Genomic DNA, 18,967 nt, shown 5'->3' with positions numbered 1-18,967 from the left:
CTTCCAATACTATGTTGAATAATAATGGCAAGAGTGGACATCCTTGTCTTGTTCCTGATCTAGAGGAGATGTTTTCAGTTTTTCACCATTGTGAACGATGTTTGCTGTGGGTTTGTCATATATGGCTTTTATTATGTTGAGGTAGGTTCCCTCTATGCCCACTTTCTGGAGATTTTTTATCATAAATGGGTGTTGAATTTTGTCAAAAGCTTTTTCTGCATCTGTTGAGATGATCACATGGTTTTTATTCTTTAATTTGTTAATATGGTGTATCATATTGATTGTTTTGTGTATATTGAAGAATCCTTGCATCCCTGGGATAAATCCCACTTGATCATGGTGTATGATCCTTTTAATGTGTTGTTGGATTCTGTTTGCTGTTTTTTTCTTGAGGATTTTTGTGTCTATGTTCATCAGTGATATTGGTCTGTAATTTTCTTTTTTTGTGATATCTTTGTCTGGTTTTGGTATCAGGGTGATAGTGGCCTCTCAGAATGAGTTTGGGTGTGTTCCTCCCTCTGCAATTTTTTGGAAGAGTTTGAGAAGGATAGGTGTTAACTCTTCTCTAAATGTTTGATAGAATTCGCCTGTGAAGCCATCTGGTCCTGCACTTTTTTTTGTTGGAAGATTTTAAATTACAGTTTCAATTTCATTACCTGTGACTGGTCTATTTATATTTTCTAATTCTTCCTGGTTCAATCCTGGAAGGTTGTACTTTTCCAAGAATTTGTCCATTTCTTCCAGGTTGTCCATTTTATTGGCCTATAGTTGCTTGTAGTAGTCTCTTATGATCTTTTATATTTCTGCAGTGTCAGTTGTAATCTCTCCTTTTTCATTTCTAATTTTATTGATTTGAGTCCTCTCCCTTTTTTTCTTGATGAGTCTGGCTAAAGGTTCATCAGTTTTGTTTATGAAAGAACCAGCTTTTAGTTTTATTGATCTTTGCTATTGTTTTCTTTGTTTCTATTTCATTTATTTTTGCTCTGATCTTTATGATTTCTTTCCTTCTACTAACTTTGGGTTTTCTGTGTCTAGTTTCTTTAGGTGTAAGGTTAGATTGTTTATTTGAGATTTTTCTTGTTTCTTGAAGTGAGCTTGAATTGCTATGAACTTCCCTCTTAGAACTGCTTTTGCTGTAAAAAAATTTTTTTGACTCTAGAACTGAAAACACACTTTAGGTATATGTGTCATTTTTATATTTAATTTCATACAGGCATAGAGAAACTGTTGTCAATATCTGTTTCCCCAAATGTAGTTTTGTATTAAGAGTGTTGTTCTGTTATTTTAGCCATAATTTTATTCAAGATCATTAGCTTTAGTTATTTTTTTTCCTCAAGTGTAATAACCTTACTTCGGGAGAAGTCAGATTTATGGCAGCCATCCTCAGGCATGTAAAACAGAAACTAAGAAGGAGGTAAAGAAATCAGATCCACAAAAACTATCAGAAAACCCATGCAGTTTACTGTCGAGAATTGTCAGGCCAAGCAATTGTGTGCGTGGTAAGAAATCAGCATGTTGGGAGCTAGCACACAGTTGAATAAAGAAAGAAACCAAGGCTGGCAGCACAGGGTGAAGCCAGAAGAACCACTCAGTCTTGTTCTCCAAGGTACTTGGTTCTCCCGGCAGACACCTCATCAGCATCCGGGATGTCACTGCACTGAAATCAGCCTCCTTAAGTCACCAGCATTTAAGGAGAAAATGACGCCAACAAACCATGTGAAACGGAGCTAGGTCGCATTATAGTTACAAGAGCAAGTGTTACCACTGCCTCACTGCCATCTGCCCTTAACTGATGAAAGGTAAACAAATATGAAATATAGGGTCTTTGTCCCCTTTGAGTTCATTTATTTGTAGCTGAGAAAAGTTATATTTAAGAATGTTGGATTTCATGTTTGCAAGAGTTTTGTTTGTTTGTTTGGTGTTATTGTTAGTTTTTGAACAGTCAGTACTCTCTTCTCTTAAAAAATGTTCCCCCTCAGTTGTATGAGCGCATCCATAGCTGTCTTTACAGAGCTTTTCATTCAGAGATGCTGCTGCTGTTTGGGTCCGGCATGGCCTTGCATCTTTGCATCATGGGGCTCCCTCCACGTACAGGGTTGGGAGCCAGCCTGAGGGAGCCACGCACGTCTGGCCCTCGGTTGCTGTCCTTCCTGCCATACTGTCTCTGTTGAGAGCTCTTTTAAGCCCCAGCACCCAGTAGGTTTACTTGGTTGCTGAACTGATTGGAACTGACAGAACCTAACCATTCTTGCCAGATCTGCCCCCGTGAGTCTTGTCTTTGGTCTCTTGGTAACCTTGTTACTGCCCTCGTCATAAAGGTATATAACATTTTATATTTTTCATGTTTAGATTCATGGGTTGTTTTCATGGTTCAAATGGTTCATAATTATGATTGAGTTCCTGAATAATTAATTTCATTTTATAAGATTCTGTTCTCTTCAAATTGTTTTGGCTTTTTTTTCTTTTTAATAGGTCATGGGCTTTTTAGCAGACAAAAAACCAGAACAAGGCCAGCGGGTCTCAGGAATACTTGTTAAAAGAAACTTTAATTATCACATACTTTCTCCTTGTGACCTCTCTAGTAAGTATACTATTAAATGTCAAATGTAATTTGATTTTAGCATTTAAAGAAAATCTTCAAAAACTTCTCTTACCCAGTGGCCAAATCTTAAGTAACAGCCAAATAACAAAGTATAAATAGTTGAAACTTAATAATCTAGTTAGCTTTATTTGAAAAAAAAAACCTTCCTTGAACTATTACAATATTTAAATAACTTTTTTCTTAATTGGAAACATAAGTTCCCCTGTAAGACAGATTGACTACTGCCTTCTGAAGCCTGTCTTCTACCTTTCACCATGGAATACTGCTACTTTTATTTCCTGAAGTAATTTTGGACTCCCCACACAAGCTTGTTGATTTTTATGACCTGTAGTGTTAAGTTGCTTGCTGGGCCTTGTGTTTTATGCACGTGTAAATGCTAAGCTGTCATTACTTTTGCAGTAACTATGATATTATCTTTAAGTAAATAACTGTGCTCAATTTTATTTATATGGCACTAATAAATTAAAAGTGCTTTATCAAGGAATAAGAAATAGCAGCAGTGTTTAGGTGTTCAACTGTGAGATAAGCCACCTGTCAGCCTTCAGACTGTCACACGGTAGAATATAACTTGTTCCATGGACAGTCGTTGAGGTCTTACTGTATGCCAGGCATTGTGCTAGGTGCTGGAGGACTAGAGATGTACTAAGAATAAGAAGCACCGTCCCAGCCCTTGAAAACCTCTGTCTGTTGGGAGAAACCATCCTGTGAAGGCTAATCACAGTACTGACCCGGGACATACAGAAGTGCAGGGTAACATGTAAGGAGAGAAGGGGCCTAGAAGGGTTGGGAAAAGCATTGCATACCAGGTAACTCTCATGCCAGGTGGTGAAGGGTAGCTAACCAGAAGAGATGGCAGAGGGCAGCTGGCTTACTGGCTCGCAGATGTTAGGGACCAGATGTGTTTTGGAGAATGAGAGTGCCTTCTTACGGCTGGAGCACAAGTGAACTATTGGCCAGGGAGGGGGCGGGGGGAGGAGTGTAGGATGGGAACCAACCGTGGAGCACTTTGTTAACTTGACAAGCATGTTCTCACTTAACTTTGCTTTTACTTCTCTTTTCTTTACTCCTTGTACGTGTTTGCAAATTGTATTTTGTGAGACTAGTGTTGTTTCCTAAAGTATATTTATTCTGATTTCCTCTCCAGATTATACTGACTTGGCCATGAGCACTGTAAAGCAGACCCAAGCCATTCCATATACTGGTCCTTTTAATTTGCTTTATTACCAGCTACAGAAATTGACAGGTGTGTGTATTTATTGACATTCACTTAACTGTTTTCTTGTTTTGAGTAAGATAATTATATATCTAGGAAAGGATGTTAATTTTGGTAATTGTGTCAGAATTACACAAATTTTCTTTGTACTTTACTTGGTCATGTTACTACCACCTTTAGGTGAAAATTCTGAAAATACATGGACAAACAATTTTTAAATCTCATAATACCTCTTATTATGATCCACTTAAAATTCTAAAATTGTCAGTAGTCTTTGCTTCTTGTGTTTAAAATCTACTTTAGCTTACTATACCTAGATTTTATCATAATTTCTTTTCTTTGTTCAGTGAAAATAATTTTTCTGGTTCCATCAGTACAAACCTTTACAGCAGGTTATATAACGGTACATGACCACTGGCCAAAGTCCAGTAAAGAGTAAACCTATTCTGTTTTCATATTAGACCATTTTGAATTAGAGATTTTTGTGTATTAACATCATGAGAGGTGAAGAGTTAAGTTAAAAGGCGTGGGCTCTCTCTGATAAGCAAGAACACTTCAGATCACAAAGTTACACTTTCTATGAATATGCTCTTTGTAATTCATACAGTGAAGTACTGCCATGAAATAAACCAGTAGAATATATCTTTTTTTTTACTTCAGAACCTCGCGTTAGAATTATAGGTTATAACACAGGAAGTTAATAAAATACGTCTGAATTAATCCTTAATTAAGAGGTCACTACTGGGAAGACCAGAAAAAGCCTTGTCTTAGACAACGGAATTTCCCTGTAGAACCTTTAAACTTATGAAGACAGACGGTAGAAGTGACGTAGTTGTTGAGGTTCATGTTAAGTTTTAAGATGCTGGTCACTGAATCCCTTGTACAAACATAGGTGTTTGACAGTCACCAGAGTTTGCAACTGATAAGATGTTTAATGTCCAAGGTAAATCCTGTCTAGTTATATGAATATTTATAATACATGTTGAGATCTTTTAGTTGCTATAAGCAATTAATATAAAACTTCACTACTTAAAATCTGCCTATACACAAGTTATTAAATTTTTTTCATTGTGTATCACCTTATTGCAGCTGTCTCTATAAACAAATGAATAATTATACTCCAGAAGATTATTTTTAAATTTTTTTTATGGTGGCTTTCTCAAAAAATTTTTTTATTTATATACAATTTTGAAAGGTTACTTTCCATTTACAGTTATCACAAAATATTGGCTGTATTCCCTGTGTTGTACAGTACATCCTTGAGCCTGTCTTACACCCAGTAGTTTGTACCTCCCACTCCCCACCCTTATATTGCCACCCCCCAAAAAAAATTATATACATCTTACAATTTCTTTTTTTCAGGTGATGTAGAAGAATTAGAAATTCAAGAAAAACCGGCTTTGAAAGTGTTCAAAAATATTTCTGTAATACAGGAACCAGGAATGGTGGTATTAGAAGTAAGATAAGATCATTTACCTAAACAAGGAGGGGAAAAAAGTTTTGAGTTCACATGTAATTGTAGAGAAAATTGGGTTCTTCCCAATCAGGAAAAAAATTGTTGGAAAATATATATGTGTATATTTTTCTTTCCAAGATCAACATTAAATATAACATAACTAAGCATTTTCTATATAGTTACAGAGGCATAGAAACCAATAATAAATTAAGACAATATTTAGTATGTGAAATGAGCAGAGGTCTCTCATCTGAGTGAGTCTTAACAGGTTTTGTGGTACCGCAGGTGTCTTCAGCTATTATCAAAAGGTCTTAAAATTATCAAGATAAAAATATAATTCTGTTACTTTAAAGCAAACAAACTTGTCATGCAACACTTCTTAAGAGAGTGGAATTCTGAAGATTCAAATAAGCAACATTAAAATGACCCAGGGCTTCCCTGGTGGCGCAGTGGTTGAGAGTCTGCCTGCCAGTGCAGGGGACACGGGTTCGAGCCCTAGTCTGGGAAGATCCCACATGCTGCGGAGCAACTAGGCCCGTGAGCCACAATTACTGAGCCTGCGCGTCTGGAGCCTGTGCTCCACAACAAGAGAGGCCGCGATAGTGAGAGGCCCGCGCACGGCGATGAAGAGTGGCCCCCGCTTGCCGCAACTAGAGAAAGCCCTCGCACGGAAACGAAGACCCAACACAGCCAAAAATAAATAAATAAATAAATAAAAAAAAAAAAAAATGACCCAAATCCGCAAAGGCTAGAAATCATTAATTTAGGTAAATGTGGTTGCCACTGTTAGAATTTTAAATCCATACTGGTAGAATTTAGAACACAGACACCAAATGACTTTGATGGTTGATTTTAATAGATTAGCATCTGTTAAGTTTAAAGAAGGACTTTCAAAGTGAATGCTGGAACTGAATGATACAGGGAGATACTTTGTCTCTTTCTCTGCCTCAAGGTTGAATGTAAATTTCCCAGCTATATGGTCAACTATTCTGTCATACATATTATTTTTTAAAACAAAAAAAGATCTGTCAGCTCTGGTTCCACTGCAGTTCGCTGATTTAAGTCTGAATTTGATTTATAAGGCTAAAGGTAACTGGAGAAATTATCAAGAGGAATAGTTATCTATAACATGAAGTTACATACAATAATATATAAAGTGTTATCTGAGAAAGGGGAAAAGTTGTTAGAGACATCAGTTCTTGCTACCAAATACTATAAGAGAATGCATTTTTTATTCCCTAGAATTAACACATCAAAGAAGATCTTAGAGGAAGTTTTTCAAGTGACTTGCTCGTAAGAGTACTCTTTGGAGAGAGAATTAAAAGAAGGGGGTTACTCATTCCTGAAGTAATTCAGCTGGTCTCACCCTAACCTAGTAGACATGGAAAACTTTCTTAGAGCAGCGGGCACATGGCAGTGTCAGGGGATCTTAGGCTTCATGTGAGAAACAAAAGTAAATCTTTAAAAATATTACTGTCTATGCTACTAAAATATAGTGACTAGGAATTTGAGTGTGAGTCACAGAACCAGCAATTAATTACTGCTTATGTTATCTTGCGCAAGTTACTTTTAAGTCAGTTTACTCCTTTATGATGAAGATGTGAGAGTTAAATGAGATAATGCATGTAAGACACTTGCCACAAAGGACATGCTCTGTACATTTCAGTGTTGTTTAAAAAAAAAAAATTAGAGAATTCCAGCATTACTAATTAATTTCAGTAAACAATGGGTTTACTGAAATTAATTAGTAATGCTAATCAATTTCAGAAAACAGTTGATTTCAGTGGAATGCTAGAAGCAATAATCCCACATGTACAGTCCATGGCATGGATGGGTGGTAGTGATTGCAGCTTTGGGGGTTGGCTGGGTTGTACCTCCCTAATTCTGCCTCTTGTTTTTCAGTGGCTGGCAAACCCTTCCAATGATATGTATGCAGATACAGTAACAACCGTGATATTAGAAGTCCAGTCAAACCCGAAAATAAGGAAAGGTACAGAATTACTTCATTTTTGTCACTTCTTTCATTTCTCCCATGGTTCTTTGAAATAAAAAGCAGAAAACAAGAGTCCTAAAGAACTTAAAATATCCTGATTTTTTTCATTCCTGTAACTTTTAAGATATATATGCATAACAATGTGTATTACTAATATTTTACTTTTTGTTCTGAGTCTTCATTCATGCTGTAAAAACGTGGCTGCAATTAACACGAAGATAAAAATCTCTTAGTAACAGTCCTCTTAAAAACAATTTAATCAGAAATTCCAAAATATTGCTGAATTGAGCCAGCATGTCTAATAGGAAAGTATGCTGCTATATTTGTGTTTAATAAAACTTGTTGAATAGATTAGAATTTCCACATGGGACAATTTTGCAGTAACTTTCTTTCCTTTTCTAAGAAGCAATTTTCAATCAAAGAAAACACCAATGAAAATATTTTTGTGTCATTTCTTTATAGTTTGATTCTGTTTTATACATAATGCAGTATAATTCACACGTTAAGGTGCACATGTACGGTAGCCCTTTGTGTTCCTGGGGGAAGAAGGCACCCTTGAAATATTCCGGGAAGCCTCACATGGCAGCAGATCTCTGATAGAATATTTCTGTTTCTTAAAATTTTTTTTAAAAGTAAGCAAATAGTTAGTTCTTTGATTTCAGGAGAAAAGAAGCTTGGGTAACCACTTCATAATCCATCTGCTTGTAATTGGTCACATCTATAACATGAAACTAATAAATGCCTAGACAAATCTAAATTATTCATCTACGTTACTGGTAAGTTTTTGAATTTGAGTAATAGTCATTGTAAAATTACAATTCGGACACCATTTGATAATTTGTTTTAGCTGAATTAACTAGTGGGTAATGGATACCCCTGTGTGCCTGTAACATAAGAGATGGAGCTGTGCATTCATACAAGCCACAGAAGAACATCACACCTTGGATTCTCACATGATGTTCAGTATCACAGTCTTTGCCCGGGGGTACAAATACATTCATGCCAGAACAATTTCAAAGGCAGTTGTCGGTTTTCTCTTATTATTTTACATTTTTCATATCTTAGGTGGTAGAAATATAAAAATGGGCAGGTATGTGGGAAAGAGGACCTTTTACCAAGGTCATAACTAATTCGTGGTGCAAAGTTAGGAACAGCAAAGTGAGGGACAGGATTAAGTGCAAGAGACCAGGAGTGAGAGATCAAGGCTGGAGTGCATGAGCCGGCCCACCTCCCCATTCTGACACCCAGCTCTCCAGGAGCACGGCCCCTTCGCATCGTAGCATGGCCTTGGTCACTTGGAATCAAACACTTCTGAACTGAATTGTGTTTTAATCTCCAAGGTTGCTTTCTGTTCATTAAATTCTGATAACTCTTTTGTAAAATGAAGTCAGATATTTGTATACTTCCCTGAAAAATGAAATTTCTATGCAAAAATGACACTTTTCCAAGGCCAGTTAGGATGTTGTGTGGTCTTCGGGGATGTTATGTACCTGAGCTCCTCTAAGCCCATTTCCGCGCTGGGTGGCAGAAGAGGGGACCCAGCGCTTGTTGGTGTGGGATTGTCAGCTATGTTGTCAGGATGTCATCTGCTGTTCCGATGAAGACTCCACCTGATGACTGTGCTGAAAAACCGAAAAGATGCGGTGGTTTAACAGATAATCACTAAATATTTAATGTCTGTTGTACAGGAAGGAATATATGAGCTATCGTAGCTTGGTTTGACTTTATCTTGGGTATTTCTCTTAGTGCTCTGGTCCAAAGTGAAAATACACCTTTACTCTGATCTGCACTAGTGGAACTAAAAATAATCATCCTACTATTAGCGATCCATCTTAAACTAATTATAAAAACATTTGTTCACTATGTTAAGCCTCTGGGCATTTTGGAAGAGATTCATTGCTGAGAAGTCAGAACAGGCATTTTCCATGAGTGATTATAAAAGCTAACTGGCTGCTTCATATTTCCTGGTTTCTCCCCACTTTGTGGTGTATCGAGAGTGGGATTTTATACTCTTCTGGGTAATGAGGTGCTTCCTTATTTTCTTTTAACAGTCATTTGACAGATACTTACTGAGCACCTGCTATTTAGTGGGTATTATTCTAGGTGCTTAGGGTACATCCATGAACAAAGCAAACAGATGCTGGCCCTGTAGGAGCTGACGCTCTAATGAGGGCTGGGCAGCTTGACCAGGTTTGGAGTGGGCACAGATGCGTAGGGCTTTGTCGGCCGTTTTAAGGCTCTGGACTTGTAGTTGGAGTGAAATGGGTTACGTTGTAGGGTTTTTTTAATTACTCTGGTGTTTATTGAGAGGAGACTGTTAGGAGGGCAAGTATGAAAGCTGACAGGTTCCAGTGAGGCGCTTTTGTGGTCATGCAGGTGGGAGATAGAGGCTCAGGCCAGGATGGAAGTGGTGGAGGTAGCAGAAAGTGGTTGGATTCTGGAGAAAGTAAAGCCAGCAGTATTTCCTGACGGATTAAATATGGAGCGTGAGAAAGGAAACAAGACAAGGTGAGTTTTAAAGAGATAAGACAGTGACCCAAGGCGTGTATGTGATACATCAGTATGGAAAGTTGTCCCCCGTGGGGCTAAGTGACAGGGGTTTAATAAGTAGTACTTGTTCCTTCAGAAGATGCAAAAGTGTCACAAGGACTAGCACATACCCTCTCTTCAAAGTTGAGGGCGTTCATTCTATATATTTATCATTTAAACTAATTGGCTTTATTCTATCCAACTTTGATATTTTAACATTTTAGAGCAGAGTCAGCAGCTGTGGCCCCTGAGCCAAATCCAGTTCTCCACCTGATTTTTGTAAATAAAGTTTTATTGAAACACAGCTATGGGACTTGCCTGGCCGTCCAGTGGTTAAGACTCCATGCTTCCACCCACAGGGGGCACGGGTTCGATCCCTGGTCAGGAAACTAAGATCCCACATGCCGCACGGCATGGCCAAAATGTTTTTTAAAAAAAAAAGAAAGAAAGAAACAGCCAGGCCCATTTGTTTATATGCCATCTAATAATGCTGCTGTCTGAGCTACCACCGCAGGGTTGAGTAGTTGCAGCAGAGGCTATGTGGTCCACAAAGCTTAAGATACGATCTGGCCATGTACGGAGAAAGTTGGCCAGCTCTATTCTAGAAACACTCACTTCTGTGAAACACTCTGATTCTATCAAAATAGCATTTGCTCCCTTTTCATTTCTTAGCCTGCTAACACTTTGGTCCAGATTCTGGAAATACAATTATATCTGTATCTGTGTGTGTGTTTAGCCCCAACTTCCATTTATATATAGTCCCCCTGTTCTCACTGAGGACACATGAGAAATCTTATACATTTTCAAAATGTATTCTTTAATGTCCTTATATTCCTTTACATTCTTCTGTTTTATACTGTACCTGTTTTCAGCATGTCTGTGCCCTGTTTTGACACATAGACCTAAGGGCAGATAGATGTATGTGTATGAGTGTATGACTTCACATTTAGTATAATCTCATGTATCTGAGGAGTTTGTCATAAACATTAGTAATAAATATATACACACACTTTGGAAAATTTCTTTTAATAGACAATTTCATAGCTCAGATGTTTGCTTTTTAATAATGTGTTTTATGAGATTGTTTTTACATGTCAGCTAAGTGCTTAATACTTAACAGAATTGATTATAATTAAAGTATAAAAGTTTTATTATATAGTTTTCTTGGCTGGCATTTAGTTACTTGTATATTCAATTAAAACCGATGAATTTAAAATTAGAGTGACTATGGTCTGAACTATAGAACAACTTAGGAGAAATGACAACTTGGCTCTTTTCCACATAGAGTAGATTCACCACAGTCAACTTTAGAACATACACATTACTCCAAAAAGAAACATTGTGTATCTTTTAGCTATAATTCCCCATACTCCCCACTCTCCCCAGCTCAAGGCAACCACTAATCTACTTTCTGTCTCTCTGGATTTACCTATTCTGGACATTTCATATAAATGGAATCCTACAAAAGGTAGTCTTTTGCGTCTGGCTTCTTTGACTTAGCATAATGTTTTCAAGGTTCATCCATGTCTTTCATAAACAACCTCTCCTGGCCATGTGTTGTGTTTTTATTGACAGTCTTAAGGTTAAAACCTGAAACTATGACATTTGAATTTACTAATGAACAGCCGGTGAGCTTTTCATGCCCGGGGGATTGTAAAAATATAGAACTGTGTGGCTGAATTCAACTACATAAACAACAAGCATAAAGACTTTAAAATAAAAAAAAAAGTTCATCCATGTCATAGCATGAATCAGTACTTCATTCCTTTTTATGGCCAAATAATCTTCCATTGTGTAGATATAGCACATTTGGTTTATCCATTCATTTGATGATGAACATTTGGATTGTTTCTACTGTTTGGCTATTGTGAATAATCCTGCTATAAACCTTCATGTACAAATTTTTGTATAGACATGTTTTCACTTCTCTTGGGTCTATGGAGTAAAATTATTGGGTCATATGTTAACTCTCTATTTAACTTTTTTGAGAAACTACCAGTTAATTCACTGTTTTATTGCTGGTGATGAACTGGGAGGTACTTAGTGATATTCCCCGGGCAATATTGAAACTTCAGATCAAGTATGGCGCATCTTCCTGAACTGTCAGATTACTTTGTTTTGGGGGAAAAGCAAAGTAATCTAACTGGCAAGTGATTTTAAGTATTTTATTAAAACTACTGTAAGTGCATTATATGTAGTAGAATTGCTAAATTTACTTAATATTTTAGGTAAAACAAAAACTTCAGAGCTCTCTGAGGATGGATGTTCTCCTAGACCTCTTGGAGTTCTAAATGTGGAAAAGACGGAGAAACATTGGAAATAAATTTTTAAATAATCTTAAATGTCACTTGTGGTTCCTTAACAAGAACGTGAAATAAAGTGATGAAAGTATCAGTTTGCCTCAGCAGGTAGATGCTCTGTATACATTTGTCACTTGAAGGATTCTACAATTAACCACTTTGGTTTCTCAGCAACTACCTTCTGATTATTGATTTGGAAATCATTCTAAATTTGGAATTTGGAAATTGAACCCTCTGTTGCTTTTTTTCCCCAGGTGCAGTACAGAAGGTTTCTAAAAAATTAGAAATGCACGTTTATAGCAAGAGGTTGGAGATCATGCTCCAGTAAGTGTTGCGTATGTTACCACTCAACAGGGTGCCAGGGCGGGCTCAGACGAGGTCACTTAACTGGTCTGGGCGCCTCTCTTTCTATCAGTGAAGCAGTTTGAACCACTTCCTTCTAGCTACACACTCTAGCCAGTTCTGAGAGCATGTGACCTGCTTGGTCAGCCACTTCCCTGTGAAATACGTTTCACTTAATATAGTGCCTCAGGATGCTTTTCCGTGGCTGGCGTAGCTGAATAAAGCGTTGTTATCAAGGACATGTGCTAAAATCTTAACCTAGTGTTACTATACCTTTAAGAATTATTATACGTACTTACTTCCCCTTAAATGTGAATTCCACGTTAAGAATGTTTTTTTAGACTCTTCTCAGTAAATCTGTAAACTATGAATTACCTTTAAACTCATATTTTTCTTACATGCCAGATATTAGGTCTTTCCCCTTTCCTCCAGTACTTGTTAAGCCTGATTTCAGAATGGTTTTTTCCAAATAAAATAATCACATAAAACTGTTCTTGGGACTTCCCTGGTGGCACAGTGGTTAAGAATACGCCTGCCAATGCAGGGGACATGGGTTCGAGCCCTGGTCCAGGAAGATCCCACATGCCGTGGAGCAACTAAGCCCGTGCGCCACAACTACTGAAGCCCAGGCTCCTAGAGCCCGTGCTCTGCAACAAGAGAAGCCACCGCAATGAGAAGCCCGCACACTGCAACGAAGAGTAGCCCCCACTCGCTACAACTAGACAAAGCCCGCGCACAGCAACGAAGACCCAACGCAGCCAAAAATAAATAATAAATAGATAAATTTATTTTTTTTAAAAAACTGTTTCTTAGTGGACAACTACAACTTAAGCTTATGTATTGTACCTCAAAAAGGAAAAATAAAAAGATTGAATTTAGTTTTATAATTTCAGCATCTAGCACAGTGCCTTGAACATATAGCAGATCTCTCAAATACTTGTTGAATAAATGCTTCCATTTTTAAATTTTTTATTTTTTATTTATTTTTGGCTGCGTTGGGTCTTTGTTGCTGCGCACGGGCTTTTCTCTGGTTGCAGCGAGCGGGGGCTACTCTTCGTTGCAGCATGCAGGCTTCTCATTGCTGTGGCTTCTCTTGTTGTGGAGCACGGGCTCTAGGCGCATGTGCTTCAGTAGTTGTGGCTCGCGGGCTCTAGAGCACAAGCTCAGTAGCTGTGGTACACGGGCTTAGCTGCTCCGCAGCATGTGGGATCTTCCCGGACCAGGGCTCGAACCCATGTCCCCCGCATTGGCAGGAGGATTCTCAACCACTGCACCACCAGGGAAGTCCCAATGCTTCTATTTTTAAATTGAAAGTTACTTAACTAGATGTTCTGAGGTGCTCTGCATGTTTGGAGATTTTTATGTTAACACTTCTGTTCCTTCCTTTCCTCAAAATTCCACACTGATAATCTTTTAAAGCAGCCATTTAGTGGCTTTTAAAAAATGGATGCTAGGCTTAAATGGTGACTTTGCCTACAGAAGCCGTCACACATCTTCAGAAGTGTTCTTGGTATTGTCATTTTGATTTTAAAAAGCATCCCTGTCATACAAACTAAAAAGCAGGCAACGGTGCAGGAGCGCTGATTTCCATTGCCTGTAAAAAGGCAGCGGGTTCTGTGTTTGTTGGTTTCCAACCCTGTGGCTACAGCAGTCCCAGGTCTGGGTAAAAAGGGCTCCTTACCAAAATTAATATAGGTTAAGATAATGTATATAAAGTGCCTAGTGCAATGCCCGCTGAATGGAGCATTCTTAATGAACGATAGCTGTGTATTTCACCTGTATTATAAAATGAACAAAATATGTGAAAGTAAATAATTAAGAAGTACATCTCAGGGGTAGATACAATCAGTATTCTACTTCAGAACTAGGGCCTATCTTCAATATTATTTCTCCCCAAATATATAAAATTGTACTTTATATATTTGTAAAGCATTTTCCACTAATACTGCATCTTTGTTTATCTTAAGGGACATATTTGGAGAAGACTGTGTTAGTGTAAAAGATGGTTCTATTCTTAGTGTCACAGTGGACGGAAAAACTGCTAACATAAACTTGGAGACACGGGTATGTAGCTGTTCGTTCCTACATTTTAAGACACTTGGGAGATAAAGTGAAAGCAAAAATAATCTATTTTGCAGTTTACTTTTACATTTTGGTGTTTTCTTCCAGTTTTTTCCTACATTTTTTTAATAGATTGTGTTTACGCTATCATATGTCAGGTTTACATCCTTTTTATTTCTCTGTCATAAGTGTTTTTACATTTGCTGCATAGTACACATTTCCCTTGTCTTTATTACTCCGTTTTCCATTTTCATAATATGCCTTAATCCACCTCAGCATTTCTCTACTTTGGCATCCACTTGATTCCAGACTTTCAGAGAAGCTGCTCTTCTGTTTGCAGCAAGATCCAAGTGGCTTTTCCAAACAATAGAACTTGAGAGCGTGAGGCCCACGCCCACCGCACCCAGCAGACCTTTCATAATTATTTCACAAGCATAAATGAATAAGTATCATCTTCCTTGTGGGGTTGTTTTTGAAGATTACAACAGTTCTACTAAACAAATAACATGTTTGGGATTTCTTCTGTATATTCTTTTGAGAAAACACTAGATTTATTTTACCTCGATAGAAAAATAAGCTAAGAACATAAACAAGTAATTCACTAGAGAAGAAATATAGAGAGCCAGTAAACATATGAAACAAATGTTCAGATCAGATCCACTAATAATTAAAGGAAATACAAATGGAAAGTATGAAATATCACTGTTTCTGAGCTTATACTGGCACAGATTAAAAATAGTGATATGACCCAGTGATGGTGAAAGAAGAGGGAAACAGTTATTTTCAAGTGCCACATGGACAGGGAGAAGGTTGTAAGTTAGGTGGTGTGTTCTTTCTGCAGGGCGGTTTGGTGATCTGCATCAAAAGCCTCAAAAAAGTAAATACCTTTATCCACAATTCCACTTGCTGGATTTAACGAAGAAAATCATTAGGCAAGTGAGCAAAGATATATGTACAAGGATGTCTATTTTAGTATTGATTAGCAAAACTGCAAGAGACCTAAATTTCCAAGAGTAGGATCTAATAAAATAACTGAATAAATAATGTGTATGGTGTACCCTTATACATGGGATACTATGTGTACAGCCACTAGGAATGATTTATTCATGTGCAGAGTGGTCCGCCTACATTATTGAGTGGGGGGAGTTACAAGGTAGTCAATATGGTGAATTATCCCATTTTTGTTTTAAAGAAATACACAGGTATAGCCAAAAGTCTAGAAGGTTATGCACTGAAATGTTAACAGTGATTTATCATTAGGTCATAGAATTAAGGGTATTTTTTTTTCTTTCCTAAATGTTTACATGAGGGATATTTATTGTGTGATAAAAATTGTTTTAAACAGCATAGTGTTTTGTAGTTAAGGAGTAACTGGGAGATGATTAGTGAATCTAAACCAAATTTAATACCAAATGTTGAGTAGATGACCACATCCATTGCTTGCTAAGTAATTTGTGTTGCACAGACTAGATTCCTTGGAGTATTATTTACTAGATCCAAACGTGGGCTTTGAAGTAAACATAGTTCACTTGACTTTCCCTTTATTCTTTTTTTTTCCGAAGTTAATCTCTAACAAAGTCATCGTGCTCTCAGGAACGTCTCTGCATCCAGGTGCAGACCCACAGGTGTGCAGTGATTCTGGCTCTTAATAATCAAGACCCTTACCCCTATGGGAAACGATTGTTCTTAAAGAGCATTAGTTTATCTTCCATATAATAATTCTAGACACTTCCGTTGAAAGGCATGTTTGTGCTCTCACTTTCAGACTGTAGAATGTGAAGAAGGAAGTGAAGATGACGAATCCCTCCGAGAAATGGTGGAACTGGCGGCCCAGAGACTATATGAGGCCCTCACGCCAGTTCACTAATAACCTTATGTCTCTGTAGATGTTAAAACTTTTTAGTAATGCTTGACTCTACTTCTGTTACTTAAAATAAAATACATTAAATACATTAAAATAATACATTAAAAAATACATTAAAATAAAATACAATGTATAAAATACATTAATTTCTCTGGGGTAGCCTATTTACTTTTGATGGCAAATGGCCTTTATTCCAGCACCTATTTGAATACTGCTAAATTACCAACTTATTTGTCCATTATTCTAGCACTGCTAAGTAAACTGCCGTTACTGATTCTGCTTCTAGGGTTGTATGCAGCTCCCACTGAAACCTTTGAGATCTGCTCATAGCAGCTGAAACAGAATGTCTTATTGTCTGTTTTCAGGAAGGAAATGAGTGATGGTTTGAATTTTCATATCCATTTTCTGAATTTGAATTAATAATTACATATTATCACTTAAAGTTTTAAGCCCTTTTTCTATTTCTTCCCTCCCAGTATTCTTGGCAAATTCCTTAATTTATACATCTGTAAAATTGGGACTTTCGAGATTCAATAATATTTTCTTTGTATAATGTCTACATTCAATTCAGAGATATTCAAAATATAATTTTTATGACTCAAGTTCAAGGGTTCGTCATGTGTGTTGAATCGTTTTATGTATAACTCAATCATTAATCCATTTTCTTCCAAGTACGAGCAGTTCAGACTTGCAGGTAACTGGACACAGGAGTGTCGGGTGCTGGGTGCTGAGGGAGCAGGTCGACTCTGCCTGGGGCGGCTTTGGCCTCTACTTTAGTGAAGGGCCTGACGGCTCCCTCAGCAGAGGGGGTGGGAACAAGCATGGGCAGGGGCAGCTAAAGAGCTGTTACACTCACTGTCAAGCTAAAGCCATCGGTCAGCCACAGTCACTAATTTGCACTGACATTGCTTAGTCCTTCCCTGTGCTTTGGTGACACACTTCGGTGCCTGAATCTGAATTTTTACTTGAAACCAAATACATTTATTTCTCTAAGATACCCTACTTTGTCTTTGGCCCAAACCAAAGGCCTAAGGGTCACCTTTTATAAGTGTCATATAAGAGTGTGTTATGATAGATGTGAAAACATTTTTAAGTTACAAAAACTACACACTTGTGATATCTTTACCACTCAGGTTATACACAGCAAAAATGGCAAGCCCTTTCTCCTAGTCCCTCTCCCTGAGGTAACCGGTTTCAGGCAAGGATTCTAAATTGCTCTTGAATCTGTCCTCGTCTTATCTCCACTGTGGCTCCGAGTCCAAGTCATCTCTTCCCCTCTGGTTCCTGCCCCAGCCTCCCTTCCTCCTCTCCCTATAGCTGATTCCTAAAATAACAGATCTGCTGAAAGCCTACCTGCTGAAAATCCTTCAGGGCTTCTTTACTGTGATTAATTAGGATGAAATCCAAACACCTTAACTTGGCCTAACGGGTTCTCTACCCTGGCTGCATATTAGAATCACCTGGGGAGCATTGAAAATGTTCTGATGCCCACGACCTACCATCAGAAGTGTTGTTAGTTGGTCTGGAGTGGTGGTCCTTTATCAGCACATGCTTAAAGCTCCCAGTTGATTCTAGTTGAAGCCAGGGAAATCCATCCTGAAAACGGGGTGCCGCTCTGTATCACCCTACCTGTCTCTCCAGCTCCAGCCACTCTCCCCCCAACACCCTACGTCCAAGCCACGGAAACGGCAGCTATTCTAACACGCACTGCTCCCCTTCTGGTTTTCACCTTAAGCTCAGTTGTTTCAAGACATCCTTCTGGCTCGATTTTATCACAGCTGTCACACTTCATTGCGTGCTTGAGCAAACCTGAGTCAGGCTCTTCTGTCTTCTCTCTGACTAAGCCCCCCCCCCCCTTGGGTCCTGTCCTTGGCCCCTTCAGCCCAGTTTTAGCAAGAATCCCGCCGAATCGGTTTAGCAAAAATCCCTCCCTCTTGGTCTGATCCCCCTGGGGAGCTGCTCAAATTCTTCATCCTCATGTCACCCTGCCCTGCCTTCAGCAAGAACCCTGTCAGGGCAGTTTAGCAAAGATTTACCCAGCCTCTTAGTAGTTTTACGTTCACCTGACCCCCTCACCCTGCTCCTTGGCTATAAATCCCTTCTCTTTCTTGTATTTAGGGTTTAGCCTAATCTCTCTCCCCTACTGCGAAAGCCCACCGTCGTTGTCCTTGCTGGATAGTCGGCCTTACTGTCTTTAGCAAGTGTCTTCAACTTCTCTTTCACTGAGGTCAAAACGCTGGACAAATGCTTGCCTAATTTTACTTAACAAGAGAGGGCTGCGTGATGAACGAGCCCCTTGGAAGTGCTTGCGACTCGCTCAAACAACTGAACCCACCTTCGCGGGGTGGGTGATGCTGGATCTGGTGGCAGCGCCAAATCGCTCTCCTTTCGGGGTTGGTTTCCGCCTGGGGAACTGACAGGCGACAATGGCCAGAGGGCGGGTGGGCTCCCCAAGGGCAGGGTAGCCACGCGCGCCCCGCATCTAACGACTCGGATAAATGAACAAAAAGCGAATGCATGCAGGAGGCCAAGCTTCTGTAAACGGACAAAAATGAGCTTTCCAAGAAGCAACAGCTATCGCACGTCTTAAAAGTGACCGGTTGGTCG

General features: G+C 38.6%; 1 protein-coding gene across 3 annotated transcripts in view; it reads left to right on the top strand.

The window, feature by feature from the left end:
- CPSF3 (cleavage and polyadenylation specific factor 3) overlaps nt 1-16,506 on the top strand; it is a 43,674-nt gene extending 27,168 nt beyond the window's left edge. For 2 of the 3 annotated variants that reach the window (XM_059942242.1, XM_059942243.1), the window contains 7 exons: nt 2,473-2,581; nt 3,747-3,845; nt 5,178-5,272; nt 7,174-7,261; nt 12,348-12,417; nt 14,403-14,499; nt 16,262-16,506. In XM_059942242.1, the coding sequence (XP_059798225.1) occupies nt 2,473-2,581; nt 3,747-3,845; nt 5,178-5,272; nt 7,174-7,261; nt 12,348-12,417; nt 14,403-14,499; nt 16,262-16,363 (660 nt within the window). In that variant the 3' untranslated portion in view covers nt 16,364-16,506. Of the gene's footprint in view, nt 1-2,472; nt 2,582-3,746; nt 3,846-5,177; nt 5,273-7,173; nt 7,262-12,347; nt 12,418-14,402; nt 14,500-16,058; nt 16,122-16,261 lie in introns of all 3 variants that reach the window. The other variant, XM_059942241.1, reaches the window with a different exon arrangement.
- Nucleotides 16,507-18,967: the final 2,461 nt, after the last annotated feature.

Source organism: Balaenoptera ricei, chromosome 13 (assembly GCF_028023285.1).
Source record: "Balaenoptera ricei isolate mBalRic1 chromosome 13, mBalRic1.hap2, whole genome shotgun sequence".
Taxonomy (NCBI): Eukaryota; Metazoa; Chordata; class Mammalia; order Artiodactyla; family Balaenopteridae; genus Balaenoptera; species Balaenoptera ricei.
Note: the sequence above shows the minus strand (reverse complement) of the source record. Positions and strands in the feature narration are given on the sequence as shown.